Raw genomic sequence first — 24939 nt, forward strand, 5'->3', positions numbered from 1 at the left:
GCCTGAACATAAAACACAGGATCATGTTTTATTCCACTCTGTGCTGGAATCTGTCTCAAGGAAACATCACAGCATCTCCACGGTGATGGCCGCGTGGAGCTGGGTGGTGTACACGCTGCTCGAGGCTGTCATCGTTGTGGCCTGTTGCCTTGGCAACCTGTTGGTGGTGTTCGCCGTGTGCGTCGGCGTCCGCGACGCCCTGCGAGAGCCCACCTTCTGCTTTCTCGTTTCCCTGGCGGTGGCCGACTTCCTGGTCGGCGTGGCCGCCGTGCCCCTGGCCGTGGTGTTGGACGGTTGGGCGAGGTTGACCCCTGACCTCTGCCTGCTGCTCAGCTGCGTTGTGTTGGTGCTGACTCAGGCTTCTGTGCTGTCGTTGTTGGCGATCGCTGTGGACAGATACCTGCGCTTACACATGCCGCTCAGGTTTGAACTCATCCAACTTCAGATAAAGACTTTTATATCTTCCTCTAAAGACTTTTATCTTCAGCTAAAGACTTTTATATCTTCAGATAAAGACTTTTAACTTCCTCTAAAGACTTTTATATCTTCGGATAAAGACTTTTATATCTTCAGATAAAGACTTTTATCTTCAGATAAAGACTTTTATATCTTCAGATAAAGACTTTTAACTTCCTCTAAAGACTTTTATCTACCTCTAAAGACTTTTATCTTCAGCTAAAGACTTTTATATCTTCAGATAAAGACTTTTATCTTCAGATAAAGACTTTTATATCTTCAGATAAAGACTTTTATCTTCAGCTAAAGACTTTTATATCTTCAGATAAAGACTTTTATATCTTCAGATAAAGACTTTTATATCTTCAGATAAAGACTTTTATATCTTCAGATAAAGACTTCTAACTTCCTCTAAAGACTTTTATATCTTCAGATAAAGACTTTTATATCTTCAGATAAAGACTTTTATCTTCAGATAAAGACTTTTATATCTTCAGATAAAGACTTGTAACTTCCTCTAAAGACTTTTATCTACCTCTAAAGACTTTTATCTTCAGCTAAAGACTTTTATATCTTCAGATAAAGACTTTTATCTTCAGCTAAAGACTTTTATATCTTCAGATAAAGACTTTTATCTTCAGCTAAAGACTTTTATATCTTCAGATAAAGACTTTTATATCTTCAGATAAAGACTTTTATATCTTCAGATAAAGACTTTTATATCTACCTCTAAAGACTTTTATCTTCAGCTAAAGACTTTTATATCTTCAGATAAAGACTTTTAACTTCCTCTAAAGACTTTTATATCTTCAGATAAAGACTTTTATATCTTCAGATAAAGACTTTTATCTTCAGATAAAGACTTTTATATCTTCAGATAAAGACTTTTATATCTTCAGATAAAGACTTTTATATCTACCTCTAAAGACTTTTATCTTCAGCTAAAGACTTTTATATCTTCAGATAAAGACTTTTAACTTCCTCTAAAGACTTTTATATCTTCAGATAAAGACTTTTATATCTTCAGATAAAGACTTTTATATCTTCAGATAAAGACTTTTATCTTCAGCTAAAGACTTTTATATCTTCAGATAAAGACTTTTAACTTCCTCTAAAGACTTTTATATCTTCAGATAAAGACTTTTATATCTTCAGATAAAGACTTTTATCTTCAGATAAAGACTTTTATATCTTCAGATAAAGACTTTTAACTTCCTCTAAAGACTTTTATCTACCTCTAAAGACTTTTATATCTTCAGATAAAGACTTTTATCTTCAGATAAAGACTTTTATATCTTCAGATAAAGACTTTTATCTTCAGCTAAAGACTTTTATATCTTCAGATAAAGACTTTTAACTTCCTCTAAAGACTTTTATATCTTCAGATAAAGACTTTTATATCTTCAGATAAAGACTTTTATCTTCAGATAAAGACTTTTATATCTTCAGATAAAGACTTTTATCTTCAGCTAAAGACTTTTATATCTTCAGATAAAGACTTTTATATCTTCAGATAAAGACTTTTATATCTTCAGATAAAGACTTTTATATCTACCTCTAAAGACTTTTATCTTCAGCTAAAGACTTTTATCTTCAGATAAAGACTTTTATCTTCAGCTAAAGACTTTTATATCTTCCTCTAAAGACTTTTATCTTCAGCTAAATACTTTTATATCTTCAGATAAAGACTTTTATATCTTCAGATAAAGACTTTTATCTACCTCTAAAGACTTTTATATCTTCAGCTAAAGACTTTTATCTTCCTCTAAAGACTTTTATCTTCAGCTAAAGACTTTTATCTTCCTCTAAAGACTTTTATCTTCAGCTAAAGACTTTTATCGTCCTCTAAAGACTTTTATCTTCAGCTAAAGACTTTTATCTACCTCTAAAGACTTTTATCTTCAACTAAAGACTTTTATATCTTCAGATAAAGACTTTTATATCTTCAGATAAAGACTTTTATTTACTTCTAAAGACTTTATCTTCAGATAAAGACTTTTATATCTTCAGATAAAGACTTTTATCTACCTCTCAAGACTTTTATCTTCAGCTAAAGACTTTTATCTTCCTCTAAAGACTTTTATCTTCAGCTAAAGACTTTTATCTTCCTCTAAAGACTTTTATCTTCAGCTAAAGACTTTTATCTTCCTCTAAAGACTTTTATCTTCAGCTAAAGACTTTTATCTTCCTCTAAAGACTTTTATCTTCAGCTAAAGACTTTTATCTACCTCTAAAGACTTTTATCTTCAGCTAAAGACTTTTATATCTTCAGATAAAGACTTTTATATCTTCAGATAAAGACTTTTATATCTTCAGATAAAGACTTTTATCTTCAGATAAAGACTTTTATATCTTCAGATAAAGACTTTTATCTTCAGCTAAAGACTTTTATATCTTCAGATAAAGACTTTTATCTTCAGCTAAAGACTTTTATATCTTCAGATAAAGACTTTTATCTTCAGCTAAAGACTTTTATATCTTCAGATAAAGACTTTTATCTTCAGATAAAGACTTTTATATCTTCAGATAAAGACTTTTATCTTCAGCTAAAGACTTTTATATCTTCAGATAAAGACTTTTATATCTTCAGATAAAGACTTTTATTTACTTCTAAAGACTTTATCTTCAGATAAAGACTTTTATATCTTCAGATAAAGACTTTTATCTACCTCTCAAGACTTTTATCTTCAGCTAAAGACTTTTATCTTCCTCTAAAGACTTTTATCTTCAGCTAAAGACTTTTATCTTCCTCTAAAGACTTTTATCTTCAGCTAAAGACTTTTATCTTCCTCTAAAGACTTTTATCTTCAGCTAAAGACTTTTATCTTCCTCTAAAGACTTTTATCTTCAGCTAAAGACTTTTATCTACCTCTAAAGACTTTTATCTTCAGCTAAAGACTTTTATATCTTCAGATAAAGACTTTTATATCTTCAGATAAAGACTTTTATATCTTCAGATAAAGACTTTTATCTTCAGATAAAGACTTTTATATCTTCAGATAAAGACTTTTATCTTCAGCTAAAGACTTTTATATCTTCAGATAAAGACTTTTATCTTCAGCTAAAGACTTTTATATCTTCAGATAAAGACTTTTATCTTCAGCTAAAGACTTTTATATCTTCAGATAAAGACTTTTATCTTCAGATAAAGACTTTTATATCTTCAGATAAAGACTTTTATCTTCAGCTAAAGACTTTTATATCTTCAGATAAAGACTTTTATATCTTCAGATAAAGACTTTTATATCTTCAGATAAAGACTTTTATATCTTCAGATAAAGACTTCTAACTTCCTCTAAAGACTTTTATATCTTCAGATAAAGACTTTTATATCTTCAGATAAAGACTTTTATCTTCAGATAAAGACTTTTATATCTTCAGATAAAGACTTGTAACTTCCTCTAAAGACTTTTATCTACCTCTAAAGACTTTTATCTTCAGCTAAAGACTTTTATATCTTCAGATAAAGACTTTTATCTTCAGCTAAAGACTTTTATATCTTCAGATAAAGACTTTTATCTTCAGCTAAAGACTTTTATATCTTCAGATAAAGACTTTTATATCTTCAGATAAAGACTTTTATATCTTCAGATAAAGACTTTTATATCTACCTCTAAAGACTTTTATCTTCAGCTAAAGACTTTTATATCTTCAGATAAAGACTTTTAACTTCCTCTAAAGACTTTTATATCTTCAGATAAAGACTTTTATATCTTCAGATAAAGACTTTTATCTTCAGATAAAGACTTTTATATCTTCAGATAAAGACTTTTATATCTTCAGATAAAGACTTTTATATCTACCTCTAAAGACTTTTATCTTCAGCTAAAGACTTTTATATCTTCAGATAAAGACTTTTAACTTCCTCTAAAGACTTTTATATCTTCAGATAAAGACTTTTATATCTTCAGATAAAGACTTTTATATCTACCTCTAAAGACTTTTATCTTCAGCTAAAGACTTTTATCTTCAGATAAAGACTTTTATCTTCAGCTAAAGACTTTTATATCTTCCTCTAAAGACTTTTATCTTCAGCTAAATACTTTTATATCTTCAGATAAAGACTTTTATATCTTCAGATAAAGACTTTTATCTACCTCTAAAGACTTTTATATCTTCAGCTAAAGACTTTTATCTTCCTCTAAAGACTTTTATCTTCAGCTAAAGACTTTTATCTTCCTCTAAAGACTTTTATCTTCAGCTAAAGACTTTTATCTTCCTCTAAAGACTTTTATCTTCAGCTAAAGACTTTTATCTACCTCTAAAGACTTTTATCTTCAGCTAAAGACTTTTATATCTTCAGATAAAGACTTTTATATCTTCAGATAAAGACTTTTATTTACTTCTAAAGACTTTATCTTCAGATAAAGACTTTTATATCTTCAGATAAAGACTTTTATCTACCTCTCAAGACTTTTATCTTCAGCTAAAGACTTTTATCTTCCTCTAAAGACTTTTATCTTCAGCTAAAGACTTTTATCTTCCTCTAAAGACTTTTATCTTCAGCTAAAGACTTTTATCTTCCTCTAAAGACTTTTATCTTCAGCTAAAGACTTTTATCTTCCTCTAAAGACTTTTATCTACCTCTAAAGACTTTTATCTTCAGCTAAAGACTTTTATATCTTCAGATAAAGACTTTTATATCTTCAGATAAAGACTTTTATTTACTTCTAAAGACTTTATCTTCAGATAAAGACTTTTATATCTTCAGATAAAGACTTTTATCTACCTCTCAAGACTTTTATCTTCAGCTAAAGACTTTTATCTACCTCAAGACTTTTATCTTCCTCTAAAGACTTTTATCTTCAGCTAAATACTTTTATCTACCTCTAAAGACTTTTATATCTTCAGATAAAGACTTTTATCTTCAGCTAAAGACTTTTATCTTCAGATAAAGACTTTTATATCTTCAGATAAAGACTTTTATCTTCAGATAAAGACTTTTATATCTTCAGATAAAGACTTTTATTTACTTCTAAAGACTTTATCTTCAGCTAAAGACTTTAATCTTCCTCTAAAGACTTTTAACTTCAGCTAAAGACTTTTATCTTCAGATAAAGACTTTTATATCTTCCTCTAAAGACTTTTATCTTGTTATCATCTTTTATCCGTCCTGTTTTTATGATGAAGGTGAAAGGTGTCATCTTTTTTTTGCATAAATCCTCTCTCATCTATTCCATCGTGTGTCTTTTTTGTCTTTGTCTTCTGTTCAGGTATAAAAGTCTGGCCACACAGAGACGCACATGTTTGGTTGTCTCTGTGTGTTGGCTTCTGTCTTGTCTCCTGGGCTTCACTCCCTTGCTTGGGTGGAGAAACTGCTCCTCCTCCTCTTCTTCATCTTCTTTACCACCTGCTCCTGCTTCAAACTCCTCCTCCTCCTCTATCATCACATCTCCTCCACCCTGCACTTTCCTCTCCGTCATCTCCCTCCCCTTCATGGTCTACTTTAACTTCCTGGGCTGCGTGATGGCGCCCCTGCTGGTCATGATGCTGCTCTACGTGAGGATCTTCTGGAGCCTGCAGGCTCGTCTGAAGGAAAGCTCTCCACACCACGTCCACGCCTCCCTGCTGAGAGAGCGGAGGCTGGCCTGCTCCCTGGCACTGGTTCTGGTTCTGTTTGCCGGCTGCTGGATTCCTCTGCATCTGATGAACTGTGTGCTGCTGGTCCACGGGCCTCAGGCCGTCACGCAGGGACTGCTCTACACAGGCAGGTGGCGCCACATTCCCTTGAGCCTGATCACTTCACAGCGAGGCAGTTAGTTAATGTTGTAATAAGCGTTTAATAACTGAAAATGTGAAAGTATGAGATAAAAATGTCGTAATTATGATAGGAAATTGATCGTTTAACATTAGAATGTAAAAAAAAAAAAAATACTAAAAAGTCAAAAGAGATTGTGAGGAAAAAGTCAAAGTTTGGGCTAAAAAAGTCATAACTATGAAGTAGAAAGTCAAGAATAATTAAAATCATAATAACATTTATGAGATGAGATGATGATAGTTTGAACTACTAAACTAAATGTCAAAATCATGAGGAAAAGAGACAAAACAGTATATTATACAATTCATTTCTTTTTAAATAACAATAGTCAAAAATGTCATTCAGTTCAACAGTTCATTTATGTTTTAACTAAACTTTTAATAATGTTATTCAGGTTAATGAAGCATTTTAACCATTTATGGCAGTGGTGACGATGCATAACTTTATTATTAAGTATTTAACATTTGTTAACATGTGTTTGCCTCTTAACGAAGACTTCACAATTACATAAGCACATTGAATTTGTATAATAATAAGTTTATTAGTGCTCTTAACATTTATAAAGGGTAATAATAGTTCATAAATGTGTAATTATAGTGATTTTATACTTATTCTATACTCTCATACATTTATGAAGTCATAGTTAAGGTATGCATGTTTTACACTTTACAATAAGGCTCACAAGGAACATTAATAAAGGTAATAATGGTTAATAAATACTTAATTATCATTAGGTAATGATTATTTAGTGCTGTTACACTGTAAATTATGTGTCACAGGGAAACATGTTTTCAACTTTATTAATAATACAACTTTATTTACAATAAGCCTCACAAGGAGCCTTAATAAAGTTAATAATGCTTAATAAATGCTTACTTATTGTAAATAGTGATTATTATTTAATGCTGTTATGGCACATTTCCACCGGCTCTACTCAGGTTAGGGTTAGGCTTTATACTCAATAATTTTAAGTTCTCAAGACACAAAAACCTTTAATAAATGTGAACTAAAGAGTAACTTAAAGCTTAAATGAAGTCTAAATGAACTTTTATCACTGATATTAACAGTAGTCTTTAAATGGCCTTGCATTGACCTAAATAACATGAATAAATGGTTAATTAAAACATGAACAGTTAGTAAATGTTTATAACAACACTAAGTATGATCGACATGCTCAAACATGATCATCTGTCCTCCAGGAATACTTCTGTCTCACGCCAACTCCGCCATCAACCCCGTCATCTACGCCTACCGCATCCCCAAGATCCAGCAGGCCTATGCTCACATATGGAGGCGATTTCTGCTCAGGATAAACTGTCGCCATGGAGACATGGAAGGTCAAAGGTCAATGAGGAGCAGCCAAGGCGATCAGAGAGAGGCGGGAGGGACAACTGAGGACTGAGGACATGGTGGGAGACACTGGGTGGAAACGTCAAATACTGGTGGTGTAAATCAACTTTCTACCAGAAAACAGAAAATACATAATAACTCATAATTATGAGGGAAAAGTACAATTATGACCTTAAAAGACATAATGTAAAAAAGAAATTAAGCTTGTAAAATTAAAATACTTTTGAGGGGAAAAAAACGATGAAAACATGAGTCATTAGTGAGATAAAAGAGAAAATTATGAGACACTGTTAAAAGTCAAATTTGTGCGAGAAAAAGCTCTAAAAAATACACACACAAGATTAAAAAAGTCATCATTATTGAAACGTTTAATTGAGATAATTGTAAGATTAGAACGTCAACAATATGAGATCATGAGGTAAATGATCAAAGCAAAAGTCCCAGTCTTCATTTTCAGATAAAAAGACATTATTGTGAGATATAAAGTAAGATTTTGTGATAAAAACTTGAAAACATTAGACAGAAGGTAAATTGTGAGATTAAGAAGTTAACAATATGAAATAATGTCACAATTATCATTGCCATAAAATAACAGAAAAAGTCTCACAATTTGTCATGATTTCAACTCTTCATTTTTAATGTCATTTTGACTTTTGTATCTCGTGATTTTAACTGTTTTTGTCGTTTGTTTACACACACACACACACACACACACACACAGCACACCTTAAATTCATTCTCACTCTTTGCTTTGCTTAGTATTTTATTGTGAAAAATGGTGTGGCTGTTATATTGATACATTTATTAGTTATTTTATTTTGAAATATATTTTTAATGTACTTTTGCCCAATGTGTAAAAGTACATTTATCAACTTTAACTGAAGACAGTTACATGTTTATTTACACTCAGTCTAAACCAGTGTTTCACATACAGTGGCGTCAAAAAACACCGAGCGACAGATAAGGTAACTAAAATGTGTTATTTTATTTATTTACACAGTAGTACCACCAGAGGGAGCTTGTGTGCCACTGGTGGTATGTGTACAACAGTTTGAGAACCATGTTTCTAAACTATAAAAAAAACATTATGTATGACAAGTTGCTCATCGCTGTTCTACAAAACTTTATTTTAGTCAAACAAAGTCTCTCCTATGTCTCCACTAGAGGGCGCTGTACACAAACAACAAACTCCTCATCTTTAATAACATGTATCGAGCTGCATCAACCAAATGAATCCGTTTGAGTCTTTTTAAAATAGTTAAAACAAGTTGCTGTGATTTTTCAGCTTTGCTCCACAAACCAAAAACACTTGATGCACAAAACAAACACTGGATGAATCGAGAAGAGAGTCATCAGTTGCGTGTGCAACACAAACCTTCTGGATAATATTGACGAGTAAACACGTGACACGTGTGTGAATGTTGACGAGCGGTCAGTGAACTCCTCGGGGAAGGCAATAGACTGTATAGTTATCACCTGAGCAGGGTTTAAATCCCACCCACCAAACTATACAACCTACTACCTCACCCTGAAAGAGCCCGGATCAGCAACTCAAAGACAGAACAACAACACTCATTGTGATTGGACGTCGTCCGGAGGTGATGTGACTCAGCTGTCTCCTTGGGAAAGACAGTAGATTGTATAGTTATCTCAAAAAGAGGTCACGCAACCCCACAACTATTCAATCTACTACCTCAGCCCCAAGGACAGCAGACTAGACCGTCTTCAGCAGCAGCAGCAGCAGCAGCAGCAGCAGAGAATCCTCGGAGCTGCAACGGCACACAAAAAAGGAGAAAGACGGTTATTTTCATTCATTCCGTTTGAAAAAATTTAACAAAATATGACAAAAGTGTGTTTTTCTGACGCATTTCTAACTACACTCTAAAAACACGATTTATGGCCCCAAAAAAACCTCTGCCAAGATTTGAGAAACGTGTATCACTTGTGCACATCGTCATCATCGTTGTTGTTGTTGTTGATGAATCAAAGGAAGACGCAGAAGAAGAAAACAACAATTTAACGGTAAGCAGACGTCGGTGAAAAGGGCCGACAAACAGCTCCATCGCTGGCGTGTGATGGAAACACAGAGACAGAGAGAAAAGAAGCAGTGATCCACTCGCTGCCAGGAATTCGTTTCCGTTTTTTGCCAAAAACACTGAGCTCATTCCAGCGGGCTATCCTTGTGTAGGCTGCTGCACACACACACACACACACACACACACACACACACAGATGCCTGCAAACATGGCGTCCACCAGCTGCCTCTGATTGAACGCCACCCCCACGCCCCCCCCCCCCCCCCCCCACACCCCACACACACACAAATGAACACAAAATGGCGTCTTGTACTTTCGGCCATTTTAGGTCGAGTTAAAAGAAGAACTTTCAATGTTGTTTCTTCATGAAGAGAAAACAGAAGCGAGTATGAGAGTCAGATGAGTGGGAAGTATTCATTTATCTGTATTTGTGTGTATTTATACTTTAAACCTGAGAACATTACTGTGTTAAAACCTATATAAATATAAGAATATGCAATTTACAGTGTCTTATATCGTTTTTTCTTCAGCACAACCTATAGGCAATCTTGTGAAATTATCATATATATATACATTTTTTTTTTTTAAATTGGTATTGAATTTGTGTGTAAAAAACTGTTTCTTTTGTAACTCCTCCCACAATTTCTTTCTGACAGATTTCTGACTTATTGTATAATTATATAATATTTCAAGCTCACATGACCTGGAGGCCAGTGAGAGTATAGACCGGTCAGATACCAATACTTTAAATGAGGATACTTTGTCCACTGTTATCTGAGTAGGAGGACAGTGGTGTTGCTCTGGACATCACATGACATATGAACCGCCATGTTGGCAGCAAAGATGCAGCAGAAATGAACCAAACCGGCGCAGGATTCAGTCACTTTAATCCTTCTGTTTCTCTGGTTCACCACCTTTCACCATGCCATGTCAGCTGAGATTGGCACAGCGCCCCCTGTGGCCCTCATGTGGAGGATAAAGTGGTAGAAGATGGATGGAGAACTAGAGCTTTGCGCCCGTGTAGAAACTTCAGGACTTATGGAAGCAGCGTCCCAGCGTTCACAGACGAGATTCATCAGCGCGTCACACGTTTGTGACGTCAACGTTATTCTTAAACGGTTGAATAACTGACAGACGTGGAAAGAAAAAACTCACACACTGAACATTGTCTGATAATTCTACAGCCAGAAAATCTAAATTATGATGCTCATGAGAGGGTTTAAAAAATATGTGATAATTAAGGGTTAAGCACGCAACTAATGATCATTTTTATTATCAACAAATGTGTTGGTCATTCTTGGGGAGTTATTTGAAGAGTGGTCTTTTACTTGAAATGTCAGAAAATGGAGGAAAAATATCCTCGCTGCTGCCCCCCCCACCACCAAAGACATATAATATTTGATAGAAAACAAATAAACACTTAAATGAATCAATAATCAAAAGAGTTTGCAATTAACACGAATGACACAAAACCACTTTTTCATGACAGATATCAGTCAACAACACATTTGTGCCGAGTCAGAATTCTCCAGCTGTGTCACAACTCGCCCAAAACATGACTCAGCTAAAATGCTGTTGCTGAACCCAGAGTATCGGACTGACAGCAACTATCTTATCGGCTCATCCCTAATAATTAACTGTATATAGAAGTGATTTTAGCTTCTTAATTGTGAATGAAACTAAACACTTTCACTATCAACGAAACATTGAGTCAATAAGGTAATAATAATAATAATACTAAGGTAAGATGAGGAAAACACTTAATGTCACTCACACGCATGTAGAGCAGTTTCCTTTATGAAGGAACTGAGTAAAATAGTCTAAATCAATACATCAAATCTGTATATTAGCATTTATCCATATGTCTATTAATATAGTGTATTCACTGCACCTTATCTGTATCTAACAATCTGTAGAATATATTTATAGCGCTCATTTACATTCACATTTGTTTTTTATATTTATACTTATTTATAGAGCATCCCACTAATCCACCCATCCATATATACCCAACAATTGCATATTACTCTCTGTAAAAAAATCTACTTATATATATGTATATATATACATATATATACATACATACTGTATATACATATTTATATACATATATATATATGTATATATTCTTGCACTTTCTGCATGTTGCACTTGTGGTGAGATGCAAACCTCATTTCGTTACCGAGACCACACTCTCACTCATTTCTGTTTCCTGTCGGAGGTAAAACATAACATTTAAGGGGCGATTTCACAAAACTATTCATGTAATCAGCTGTTTTTGGGGACTTTTCTCAGGTCAGGGGTGACTGCCGGCTTTTCCCTTAACATTTCCCTTAACATTTCAGCACATACAGTACATACATACCAGCAGTGATGCTGTGTGCTGTGATGTTAAAATCCTTTTAAAATCACTTAGGTGTGGGAGAGTGAGCAGTTTACCAACAGTGAGATAAAGACGTGAACATATTCTTAATACAGTATATGGTAGATGTTATTAGATTGTAAACCACTCACTTTCCCACACCAAAGTCCAAAGAGAAAAATCAGTGATTTTTGTTGTTGATCCACTGCTGCCTCCATCACTACATTCAAATGTCTCATTTTGTCAAATTCTGTGTTTGACATGATTTGTCCAGAGTCACCTCAGTGGCACAAACTGACCACAGGGGGCAGCAGAGGACCAGCGGCTGCTGTCCCTGTGAGCTAAAATCACTGATTTTCTCTCTGGACTTTGGTGCAGAGGAGAGTGAGCGGGTTTTAGACCGTCTGTGGCAGTGACCGAGGGGTTAACGAGCGCCAGACTAAATGCCAGACCTGGGCCTCACACGGACAACAGACAGAGCCAAGAGGTAACGCTGTTTGCATAAATTAGCATAGACAACAACAACAACAACGACAACAACAACGACAACAACAACGACCCCTGAGACTTGGTCCAGACCGGCCCGTAGTTAGCATGCAGCAGACCACGCTAGTCTGACTCCAGCAGGGCAGACAGACAGACAGAAGGAGGCGGGGGCAGGCGGGGGTAGGCGGGGGCAGGTGGGGGGGTCTGTTGGCACCCTGCCACCGCTCTGCCACCAGGCCAGCGACAGATCTATGAGCCGCCAAGAGACGCCCGCTGACTGGTGCTGTGTGTGGAGTAATAATGATGTGTCACACTGAGCTGCAGGAGGAGGACGAGGAGGACGAAGAGGACGAAGAGGAGGACGAGGAAGAGGAGGAGGGCACATGAATGAAGGTTCCACGACATACACAGAGATATATTTAGACAATAAAGCTGCAGTCTGTAACTTGATGTTATTTTCTGTCTCTGTTGCCATGTAACATTATTATTTGACCGATTAGTAAGCATATTGCTGATGATCGATATCATTTTTATTTTAGCAATTACTGATATTATATATAGTGATATATTGTTACTGAAACTGCAGTATTTGTTTAATATTATTCTAAGTTCTATAGTAAATTATTTTATTATTTATTACTATGACCTCAGAGAGCTAATCTATTTGACTTTTTAACAGTAAATACATATCGGTTACAAAATATCAAATACCAGCCTGCTTGGCTTGAAAATACTAATGTGTAAAGTTACAGCCACTTTCAGAATGTAATGTTTCTTATAATGAGGAAAAAACGCACTAAAACTAAAAAAAAGGCCAAAATGTCATCGGCCTCATTAACTAGAATGAATATGTATCGATATTAGTCCTGAAAAACAAATATTTTCCCAATCTTTCAGTTAGTTGTGTGGTCTGTAAAATGTCTCACTGTGTTTCCTAAACCTTCAAACTATGACATTAATGGTGATGTTTTGTTTTATAATAAAATAATGATTTATTTGTTAAATGAAGAAAATAAACCAGAAAATATCAATGATTACTGAATGTAATTGATGACATTTTGTGTCATCAAGGGTCAACAAAAGAGCTACACTGCAAAAAATGGGCCTACGAGCAATTAGACGAATATTCTCAAACTGATTTTAATTTTCTTTTTAAAGAAAAAATGGGGAAAGCAAATTTTGCTTGGCTACAAAACACGAAACTGGCCAAAATTGAACAGTTTACATTTCTTTACTTGTGATAAGTTGATTTTACAAATGTGTACCTTATCATTAAAGCGTCATCTTCGAAGACAAAGCTAAATCTTTTTCTTTATAATTAAATAATTTTTTTCCCTCATGCAAAACCAACATTATTTTTATTTTGGGGCAATTTATTTTTCTCCCAGTTGAAAATCAGGGTTTTACAGCGTCTATAGAATGGTCTATTAAGAGTTACATACTATGGCTTTAAATTATGTGTGGGTTAATTGCAGGAACATCCTCTCGTGTTTCTCCACAGTACACAACTCCCCCGTCTGTTGTGGAAACATTGAAACCAGACGCTGCGCGTCATGTGAGCTCTACTGTCGCCTGTGATCGTGGACTTTTTGTCTGTGGCACATAAATGGCTCCGCCGGGGCAACTCATGTTCTCTGTCAACAGCTCGCCCTGAAGCCGCGAGGCAGCTGAGAGGCTCGTATAAAAAAAGACAAGAAAAGACGAGAGACTTCCCTTTTGTGTCGATATCATCAGACTGTGTGTGTCGGCGGTGTTGCGCCTGAATGGCAGTAAATTCACAGAATCCCTCTTTTTTTTCCCACACATGGACCTTGTCCTCTCTCGCCCTCTGATAAGGCTGCACTGCTGTCACCAACCAGGATATGTATTTCTGGAGACAATTTCCTGCTTTGTTGGTCCGTCTCTGGGTGACAGTTTAGGGATTTTTACAAAAAGAGAAATAGGAATTTCATCTTTGTACGCCAATGTTTTCCTCCTGAAAGGACAATGAAATGGATGTGTATGATATAGAGAGGGCAGGGATGATAATAATAATAAAAAGAGTGAATCTACACACTGTTTAAAAGCTTCTCCAAACTTTTACTTCCCCATTGACCATTTTTACAATAAGATAATCCTTCAGTAGTGTGCAGAATATGCAGCACATCACCCTCACACTAGAACCAGGCAAGATCGCACTCAGCATAAACAGGAAGAAGAACATCTGATTTTAGTGTCAGTGAAGTCATTTTGACATTAGCAACTACTGTAGCCACACACTACCAACGTTTGACATTAGCAGCTACTGTAGCCAGACACTACTAGCATTTTGACATTAGCAGCTACTGTAGCCAGACGCTACTAGCATTTTGACATTAGCAACTACTGTAGCCACACACTACCAACGTTTGACATTAGCAGTTTTCTTGCCAGAATCTACTTGCATTTGACAATAGCAGCTACTGTAGCCAGATGCTACCAACATTTGACATTAAAAGCTACAATAGCCAGATACTATTAGCTGCTAGTGTACAGCCTGCTGGAAACGAATGGAAGGAGAAAAAGCTGTTAGCTGCTAGCCAGACATTGTGGCATCAGTATTTGGCACTTAATGGCTAACTGGCTAACTGTAACAGCTATGGTAGCAGCTAGCAGCTATAGTACAGATTTACTATTTTGAGTATTTTAGCACATTCAAACATCACAGAGTGATCGAAAAGGAGCAGGAGTTCTGAGTTCTGTCTCCTTTTCTCTCCAACCAAACATTAATTTTATGAAGCCAAATTGTACTGGCAAACGCCCAAACATCAGAGCTGGACCGTTCTCCACTCTCATCGGGAGAAACGGCCGTGGCCTTTTGGTGAAAAAGTGAAATACGACGATGTTTTTTAAAGGAAATCTTGCTTGATTTGTGGAGTTAAATCTCCTTTAAATGGAAAATTCACCAAACTCTTGTCAGTGTAATATGGATATCGGCCTTAGACGATAAACAAATAAATGCAGAAACATTTCTTTTGCTTAACACTGTCACAACAATCGGCCTCAGCTTCACCTCCTCCTCTGTGGCTCAGTGTGGGATTCATTGGATTTACTCCTCATGCGACACAAACGACATAAACACGCAAATTAATTAGCAAATCCCCAAACACACACACACACACACACACACACTCACGCGGATGCCAATGAAACTCCTCCGAACTGGAGCAGATTTTCGCAGGAGAAACAGAGGCGGGGGGGAAATACCTATCGGATTGCCCGGTCGCTCGGTCCACGACGGGATGAATGCTTGGCACAGACGACTGGTACAGGTTCTTATGTGTGTGTGTGTGTGTGTGCCTCACACTCTGAGCTTTGTGCCAAGAATGGGCAGAGACTGTGTGCCAGGCAGAATTTCAATGAGGGAGGAAGGAGGTGGTGACGCTGGGTGAAAAGGAGGGGGAGCTGGAGTTGGCAGAGGAAGTATGCCACACAATAAACGGCAGGATGAAGAATTCCCACAGTTTTAAAAAAAAATACAAGCGGATGTCTTGTCAAACTCATGTCCCCAGAGACAAACTGTGTCCAGGCATGGGGCAAATACACGAGAAACATCATTACTATTATCGTTATTATTATTGTTCTAAAACCTTGTTTTAGAAACCTTGAGGACAGGATCGCTGAGCTTCCTTTGCTCAGCGCCCGCTCTGATGTTTCTGCACATCCTCATTATAAGCAGATGCAGAACGTCACGTGTCACATGTTCACCGATACGCCGCTACCATATGCATGTGCTCACAGCACAACATGAAAGAGGCTCAGCCACTCATCCTCGTTTATGAAATGGTAATTAAAGGAACGCTCGTCCTGCCGTTTGCTTCACACACACATACACAAACACACACTATGGTGTTAGACTCAGCATGAAAGGTAAGATAAACACGCCAGGCAACATGTCTGATGAAACCATAGTATGACCCAGATAAGGCAGGAGCATAAGGGAGCCATTGTGTCGACGGTCACGGTGTCTGACAATCGTTTTCGAACACTGAGACACAAAAGAGCGCAGCAAAGTGAAGTCATCACGATTAGATTCAAACTTAAAGGCTTAGTTCAATCCAGACATATTAGTTGTTCAGTACATGCATCCAAAAGAACTGGTTTCTTGTCATAGAGGAGCACATAAATCACATCATATTGTCAATTAAGAGGCTGAAAAATACTGGAAACCTCAAAATGCACCAAAAACGTTTATCAAAATTGCTTAAAAAATGTATTAATTGTGTGGACAGAACAAAAGAATGACCTAATTAAATCAATATGGATACGTTTGCTGCTTTATCTCACTGTTAGACAGACACTTACAACCAGAAAGTAACATTTGTGTCCCTTTATAAACCGCTTATTCCTTCCCTGCACCAAAGTCCATAGGGAAAATCTGTGATTTTAGCTCTGAGGAAAACAGGAGCTCCCGGTCTACTGCTGCCTCGTGTGGGAGGTTTGCATCAAACCCCGAATTCACTAAATAACACATTTGAAGTCACTCACAGAGGCAGTAGTGGATCAACAACTCCTGTGTTGCTGGGATGTAAAATAATGTTTGGACAAAGTGACCCAAACTTCAGTTTCTAGGGTGGAAAATTCTATTTAATAGTGAAGAAGAGTTAATCTTCTTATAATAGCTCAGACATGTGTTTAATACGTCTAAGTCAACAGTGGGGTTTTCACTGTTAATGTCACCACATAAAACATATGTATAGATTAGATATGAAATGTTAAGTCGAGGTTAAAAACTCCTGATATTCCTGCTGCCACTAAAGTGCTGATGTGATGTGTCGTTACCATGGTTTCAAACGTTTTCTGATAGCTCAGATGCCAGGCCTGGCGTGTCACAACACGCCCACATGTTATAGCCGTCACTGATGCCACACACATACACACGTACACACACTGTATACACACACACACAAAGGAGAAGAGTGTATGCGTGCGAGAGCGCACAGTGGTGAGTGTCGGGGCCTAAAACAGCTGCAGCTTCCTGCACGAGAGGAGAGAAACTTCCTGTTGCCGCGCTGCAAACTGTGGCCGGTCAAGCAAAGACATCAGCCAATCAGCTCCGTGGAGGCTGAATACAGGAAGTGAGCCCGAGTGACTCTACGAGGGGGAAAAAAACAACTCAGAAACATTATGAGGCAACATGATAAGTTCATCTGAGGATAAGAGAGGGGGCGGGGACACAGCACTCTTCCACTCCTGCTTCTCTCTCTCTGTCTGTCTGTCTCTCTGTCTGTCTGTCTGCCTGCCTCTTTAACTAACTAAACCCTTGTTTTCTCTGTGTCTCTGCAGCGTCTTCTTTTCTTTCTCAACACTTTCCTCTCGTCACATGTTGATGTGTTTCAAAAGGCTTTTTTCTGTTTGTCTGTTTTATTTTCTTATAAATACATAGTTGTCACTTCACGCCGCAGCACACAGTGAGGGGAGGCTGACACAGATGAAGTGACTGTAGTTTGCCCACAAATTGTGACGGGGTGAAGGGTCTATTTCTTCAAACACGTGGCACGAGGACGCCATCTTACCATCGACCTCTGTTCACATCGAGACACACCTCTGGCTACACAATACCATTTAAATTGGCACAAATGACCACTTCACGTGATATTTCATATTTCGTCATTGTCCTAATCAAAATTCACAGCGCGACATTAAAAAAGAACACATTTCCTTTGTTTTGTCAAAGCTCGATTAAAGTAATGGATTTTCAAAATAAAACAACATTGAAGCTGCATTTTCTGCTCTTTTCTTTCCTGATGCTGGATCGGTTTCATGTCAAGTGTTGGGTGTCATATACATAACAGCGGCCTGTATGTGACGCAGAGTCGGGACAAACTGTCACACCTTGAGATCACACATACAGACGCACACACATACAGACGCACACACACCAACCTGACAACGACTGTATATCTACAGAGTCGCGATGGCGGCGGGAAATGGCGTCTAAAAGCTGGGAGAGTAAATTCACCCGACGTAACCGCCACGGGCTGATAAGACACACGTCCTGAGTGGGTGCAGCATTTCAGCAGCAGCTGAGCTCACACTCACCTGGAGCCAACACTCACTCATTCATTCACTCACTCACTCACTCACTCACTCTCAGGTCAGAAAAGTAAGGCCCACAGACACCTGTTTGGGCGCAGGACGCCACCGACAGACGCGGCGCTTACTGCCCTGTTAGACCCCGCTGCTGGAGAGGAAGGAGAGCAGAGGTCAGGGGAGGACACAGAGAGACAGACGGAGGGAGGGAGGGAGGGAGGGAGGGAGGAAGATGATGGTCAGCAAGGAGTCGAGGAGTCTCTCTGGGCTCGAGAAAAGTTTCTCTCGCTACGACCATCGAGTCAAAATGGCGGCGAGCGGACTGCGGCGTGGCATCTGACGACGATAAGACACGTTTGAAGGAGGGAAAGGGGGACGAAGAGGAGTGAAGGTTAGAGGACGAGTGAGGAAAGATGAGAGGAAAGTGTATATACATATACATATATATACATATATATTTATATATGTATATGTATATGTGTAAATAAAAAGAGAAAAATACCTGGAGCCTGAGCGTGAGAGCGGCGGGCCGGGCAGGACGACCGGAGGAGAAGAGGGCCGCGATGGCGGGAAGAGGGAAAAAGAGAGGAGCGCAGCACACCCTCACAGAGCTACACCCCTTTCCCACAATCCCCTCCTACTGGCGTCTGTCCGTACACAGGGTGACAGAGGGACGTCTGCTCACACACACACACACTGATACACCACAGTGTCAAACACACACACACACGCAGAGTTGCGTATATGATCAAAGCAGTCAGGTCCAAACGCACACGCGCACACACACACACAGACACACACACACACACACACACACAGACACACACAGTTGGCCAGCCTGTGTAGCGCCCTCTGCTCTGCCCTGTGCCGTGTTTGCCTCGGTCCGCCTGCCCACTTTGGCACCACTGCCAAGAGGGAAGGAGAGAGAGGGAGGAGGGGGGCGAGTGAAAGAGGAAGGGAGGGCAGAGACAGAAAGAGGAGGAGTCAGAGAGACAGAGTTAAGAAAGACAGAGGGAAAAAGAGAAGTCATGAGCAGTGACAGCGAAAAACAAAAACACTGTCCTGCAGCCACACACTCGTCCGCCATGTTCCCACAAACCAAACAGGACTCACACTCCAAACTGTTCAACACTGGTCCACAACTTACTTTGTCTTTTCCCGTCCTTGTCCTTCTCCAATCGTCGGGGAACAAAAATACCGGCCCTCGTCAGTGGGAGTGGTCATCTAAAGGAATCAATGAATGGAGATGAAGAAAAAGAAGAAGAGGAGGGAGCATATTTTTTATGTACGTCCCTTTCTTGGCATCTTTCCCAGCTTTCATTTCTCACACAAGCGAGACACTCCGCGCCGCTGACCCCGAGCACCCGTCGCCTGCACACGACCTCAATCGCCAGGAAAGAGAAGAAGAAGAAGAAGAAGAAAGAAACATAAATCCATCTGTTAACAAATGGCCGACGACGTCGCCTCCGCAGCCTACCCACGCGTGGACCAATCAGCGGCGTCTGAGCGTTTGTCCCGGCCAATTGGAGCCCACAAATCGGAGCTGACGTCAATTTTAAAAACGTTGGAGTGTCATTGGAGTCTTTTTCTTTTCTGTTTTTACCGATAACTTTCAAACAAACGGCTGTTTTTTTTTGGTCCTTTTTGCGAGTGAAGCAGTTCATTCTGTCCTGCAGCTGCTGCACTACCTGACACACACACACACACACACACTGGGAGGGTGGCTCCCTGCTCTCAAACACTCACCGTGGAGACAAAACAGACCACAGTAGCTCCAGCTTCTATACTTTAACTCCACATGAGCCTTTTCCCCGAGATGGGACAATGAACACACACACACAGTCGTACTGTACACACACACACACACACACACACACACACACACATGTGGTGCAAACAATCCGGTTCTTCCATGGAGGCTCACATTCAGCCAGCAGGTCGGACAACCCCTCCGACCTGACGTCACGTCTCCTTTGTTGTTTATGAATTTATTTCTCTCCTCAACTGAACTCTCTGAACCCAAAGTCCTCCTCCCCCTCCTCCCTCCCTCCTCCCGCCTTACACTTACCCCCTGCCAACAAAGGCAGGCAAATACAGTATGGCTTTGACAAGAAGTAAGAACAGCAGCAGAGACAGGCAGACGCTCACAGAGAGAGAGAGACAGAGAGAGAGAGAGAGAGAGAGAGAGCTGATATGTGTGTCTCACTTTTTCTTCTTCTTTTTTTCCCCTCCATTTTTCGATGGCTTCCCCGTGCGTTCTCTTCCTGCTCGGCTTGTAAAAGTTTCAGCTGCACGGCAAAGACCGGCCTCCTCTGGCAGACGGCCAACTCTCGACCTAACATGAGAGAGAGAGAGAGAGAGAGAGAGAGAGAGAGAGAGAGAGAGAGAGAGAGAGAGAAGTGCTGTGTACAGTTGTGGAGGGAAATGAACTGTACGTGCAGAGCAGCTACTGTGTTTCTCCTTCCACACAGAGGAAAAGTCAGTGAGAGTGTGTGTGTTTTATTTATCAGTGCACACACACACACACACACACACACACACACTCACTGTAAAACACACGTGTGTCAGCATCTATAGGGCTGCACTTAATCATTGTTTTCATGAACGATTAGTCGTTTGGGCCAGAAAATGTCGATCACTAACTTCCCAATTGTTGAAATGACAATGTTTCTCAAATGTCTTTTTCTGTCCACATGATCGTTTATCAGGATCATTTGTAGTTTGTGTTAATTCTTGTTTATTATGCAAGTGTCTTATATTTTTCCAATTCAATTTCTATTCCATGTATTTTCATATTCCTCTTACTGAATATTTTGTATCTATATGTCTATGTCACTATCTTTGCCTCATCTTTATTACTTAATCTTAGGGCTGCAACTAATGGATTATTTTCAAGTACTTGTTAAGTCCTTAAAATGTATAGAACATGTAAGAAAAAGTCGATCGGTGTTTACCAAACCTTTACCAAATGATGACGTTCTCAAACGCCTTGTTTATTAAGTTTTACTGATTTCTTTGATACATGGAGCAAAGAAACCTTTAAAAAAATCAAAACAATTATTAAAATAGTTTATTAATTTAGTAATCGATTAATCGCACAATTGTTGCAGGCAGTCCTACTTATTCTCTCACTGTTTTATATTTGTCACACTGATGTAACCAGTGAATATCCACACAGTGGGATCAATACAGTCAAATCTAATGTCATAATAACATTAAAATATAATGTAAATGTCTTGATTTTTGTTTTTCTGGTGCTTCTGTACTGAAGACAAAGTCACACTTGTGACAGTGGAATCTGATAAGTGGGTGTGCTTTCGCTCACACCCAGTTCACACTGGGGCATGTACTGACTCTATCACTGCTTCTACACAGGCTACTGCACTGTATATACACACAATACACTTCAAATTCCTGTATACATTTTGGATTGTTACACCCGTGTGATGTTGTGTTGTGTGCAGTACTGCCTTCAGATGGATTGTTATCTATGTAGATCGGCACCTGGGATGAGATAACCACTTTGAAGGCCTGTTGCCGAGTATAACCTGTTGCAAAACAAAGGTATGGAGAGAAATATTTTAGTAACAAGGTTAAAAAGCATTACTCAAGAAAAAGCTAAGGGTTTGAATAGCAACGCCAAGAGACTGCCATCCATAGTGCTGCATCTCTTCTTTTTGATGTTCTACTCATCGACTATTAGCTTCATGTAATCAAAGATGTTTGAATAAATTAAGTGACCCTGAAAATAATGGGTTACCAAAACAATTAAGCACCTTTTATTTTGAAATGTTCAATTTGAAGAAGACACCATCACTTACTGATCAAAGACATGTCCATCTGAAAGTGACAATCTCTACTTTATTTTGTCAGCCGTGTCACCCATAAACCATTTTGGTGAGATATATATACATTATAAAGTACATAAGTGGGGCAGCTGGTTTGAAATATATAAAAAAAACTATTAGCTATAAACCTCAGCTAAAATTTTGACCTGAGGGCTATGGCAGAAAGATTTACAAATGGCCAACCACTAAGCACAAACTATTTATGAGAAGTGGCTCAAACTGATGTAATGACAAGTGTTCAAGCTGATTAAAGGAAATGTCAGAGGACCACAGACATGTTTGGCTCCATTTTTATGTTGGGCTCTAAAATCTCAATCTTCAATCCTTAGTAACTTTACAGCGCAACACAAGATCTAAGGAAAGTTATCTAAACAGTTGAGAGAATACCACCAAACCTCCTGGAAGTTTGTAATGATGGACAGGTTATACTGGAGGAGAGTAGACAGAAAACTAAGAAGCCTGCATACTTTAACATGTAAACACATTTATGCCTTACCATCGGCATAAAAATCCCACATTCACTCCCAAGCAATTCCTAAGATAATCATAATTAAAAAAAATACAATTTATCACATATTCTTCTGGATGTTTTCACTGAACAACTTTATTTTGTTCGTTTACACTCATGTGCACAAGTGAAACAAACTAACTTTGTGTCCATCCTGGACTTTCAATTCTAGCAATGGCTCTATGGTTATAATGAATAATATTCAATAATATTTAATAACGCTAAAGACTGACCAAGAGTGACAAAGTGTCCCCACAAACTTAATACAACTGAACACATCAGTAAACCTGGTTTCAGATCGATCTGGTTTTAGAAGGTGTTGATGAAAGTTTCACAGTCAGTCAGAGGACGTGTCTCTGTGTCCTCGTCAAGCTGAAACAAAAACAACCAAAACTATTTAAAGAGAATTAAAGAAAAAGTTAACGTTTGCTCTGACAGCACCATCACCATCAATAGGTAAACACTGCCACCTAGTGGTCAATAACTTTTTCAGAAGAAGTGAAACTGATGGTTTGTATATTTTTACTGTATAAAGGCTGAGAGTTTGTAACAGCTGTGCACTTTATAAATATTCAGACTGAGATCAGGAAATGTAAAAAAAAACTTAAATCACACATGAACACATGAGACATAAATATGATTGTGAACATGGTGACACAATAATCCAGTGCAGATTAATGATCACTTTATTTCTGAACTTGCATGTCCTTTAACACGTGCATGTGGTTATTACAGCTGAGCTCCAAAGTGCATCATTATCCATATATATATATACACATACATATATATATATATATATATATATGTATATATATATATATATATTCTTCTTTTCCTTTGGGCTGCTCCCTTCAGGGGTCGCCACAGCGAATCAACCTCCTCCATCTCACCCTGTTCTCTGTATCCCCCTCTCTCACACCAACTAACTTCATGTCCACTTTCACTACATCCATAAACCTTCTCTTTGGTCTTCCTCTGGACCTCCTGCCTGGCAGTTCCAACCCCAGCATCCTTCTACCAATATACTCACTATCCCTCCTCTGTACATGACCAAACCATCTCATTCTGGCCTCTCTGACCTTATCTCCAAAACATCTAACATGTGCTGTTCCTCTGATTGACTCATTCCTGATCCTATCCATCTTCGTCACTCCCAAAGAGAACCTCAACATCTTCATCTCTGCTACCTCCAGCTCTGCTTCCTGTCTTTTCCTCAGTGCCACTGTCTCTAGACCATACAGCATCGCTGGTCTCACCACTGTCTTGTATATCTTTCCTTTCATTCTGGCTGATACTCTTTTATCACACATTAACCCTGACACTTTTCTCCACCCATTCCAACCAGCTTGAACACGTTTCTTCACCTCTTTTCAAAAATCTCCACTGCTCTGGACTGTTGACCCTAAATACTTCAAATCCTCCACCTTCTTTATCTCCACTCCCTGTAGCCTCATGGTTCCACTTGGGTTCCTCTCATTCACACACATATATTCTGTCTTGCTGCGACTAACCTTCATTCCTCTCCTTTCTAGAGCATATCTCCACCTCTGGAGCTTTTCCTCCACCTGGTCTCTGCTCTCACCACAGATCACAATGTCATCTGCAAACATCATAGTCCATGGAGATTCCTGTCTAACCTCATCTGTCAGTCTGTCCATCACCACCGCAAACAAGAAGGGACTCAGAGCCGAACCCTGATGTAGTCCCACCTCCACCTTGAACTTCTCTGTCACACAAGGAAACAATGTGGCAAAAAGTTTGTCCATGTGTGCAATGGACACATTCTTTAAAAACGGTCTTGGGTTTCAAGTTTCTAACTGTGGTGTTATTAAAATAAATCAAATAAAACCTGCCAAGGTTTCAGGTCGGTGACTGTGGCTGTGAGATTGTTTTTCATTTTTTCTGTTGTACAAAAAAGGTTGACGAACTTCCACAAAAACTTCTCTTAAATGCCAGAGGGGGAGCTCTACAAAATGGCTGAGATCTTAAGTAAATGATCTTAGTGTGCTTTTCAGTGTCAAAATGTGCTGTTGTAGAAACACGGTTTAAACACAGATTTACTCCATAATCAAAACCCATCATGG

The 24939-nt window shown here is 38.3% G+C and overlaps 1 protein-coding gene and 1 long non-coding RNA gene across 3 annotated transcripts; one reads left to right on the forward strand and one right to left on the reverse strand.

Annotated features, from left to right (window-relative positions):
• LOC131469022 (adenosine receptor A1-like) lies at positions 1–8282 on the forward strand. Of its 2 annotated transcripts, none has more exons than XM_058643825.1 (3): positions 1–423; positions 5670–6167; positions 7414–8282. In XM_058643825.1, exons 1-3 carry the CDS (start codon positions 86–88, stop codon positions 7607–7609), a joined length of 1032 nt encoding a protein of 343 aa, XP_058499808.1. In that variant the 5' UTR covers positions 1–85; the 3' UTR covers positions 7610–8282. The 2 variants fall into 2 exon arrangements, with proteins under 2 accessions (XP_058499808.1, XP_058499807.1); XM_058643824.1 differs by having other exon boundaries at positions 5670–6163.
• Positions 8283–14733: 6451 nt separating this feature from the next.
• Positions 14734–22188, reverse strand: LOC131469023 (uncharacterized). Its single transcript, XR_009241768.1, has 4 exons — positions 20706–22188; positions 19647–19881; positions 19002–19404; positions 14734–18835 (listed from the first exon to the last, which is right to left on the reverse strand). It is a non-coding gene; the product is annotated as an uncharacterized LOC131469023 (long non-coding RNA).
• Between the last annotated feature and the right edge of the window lie 2751 nt (positions 22189–24939).

Source organism: Solea solea, chromosome 11 (genome assembly GCF_958295425.1).
Source record: "Solea solea chromosome 11, fSolSol10.1, whole genome shotgun sequence".
NCBI lineage: Eukaryota > Metazoa > Chordata > Actinopteri > Pleuronectiformes > Soleidae > Solea > Solea solea.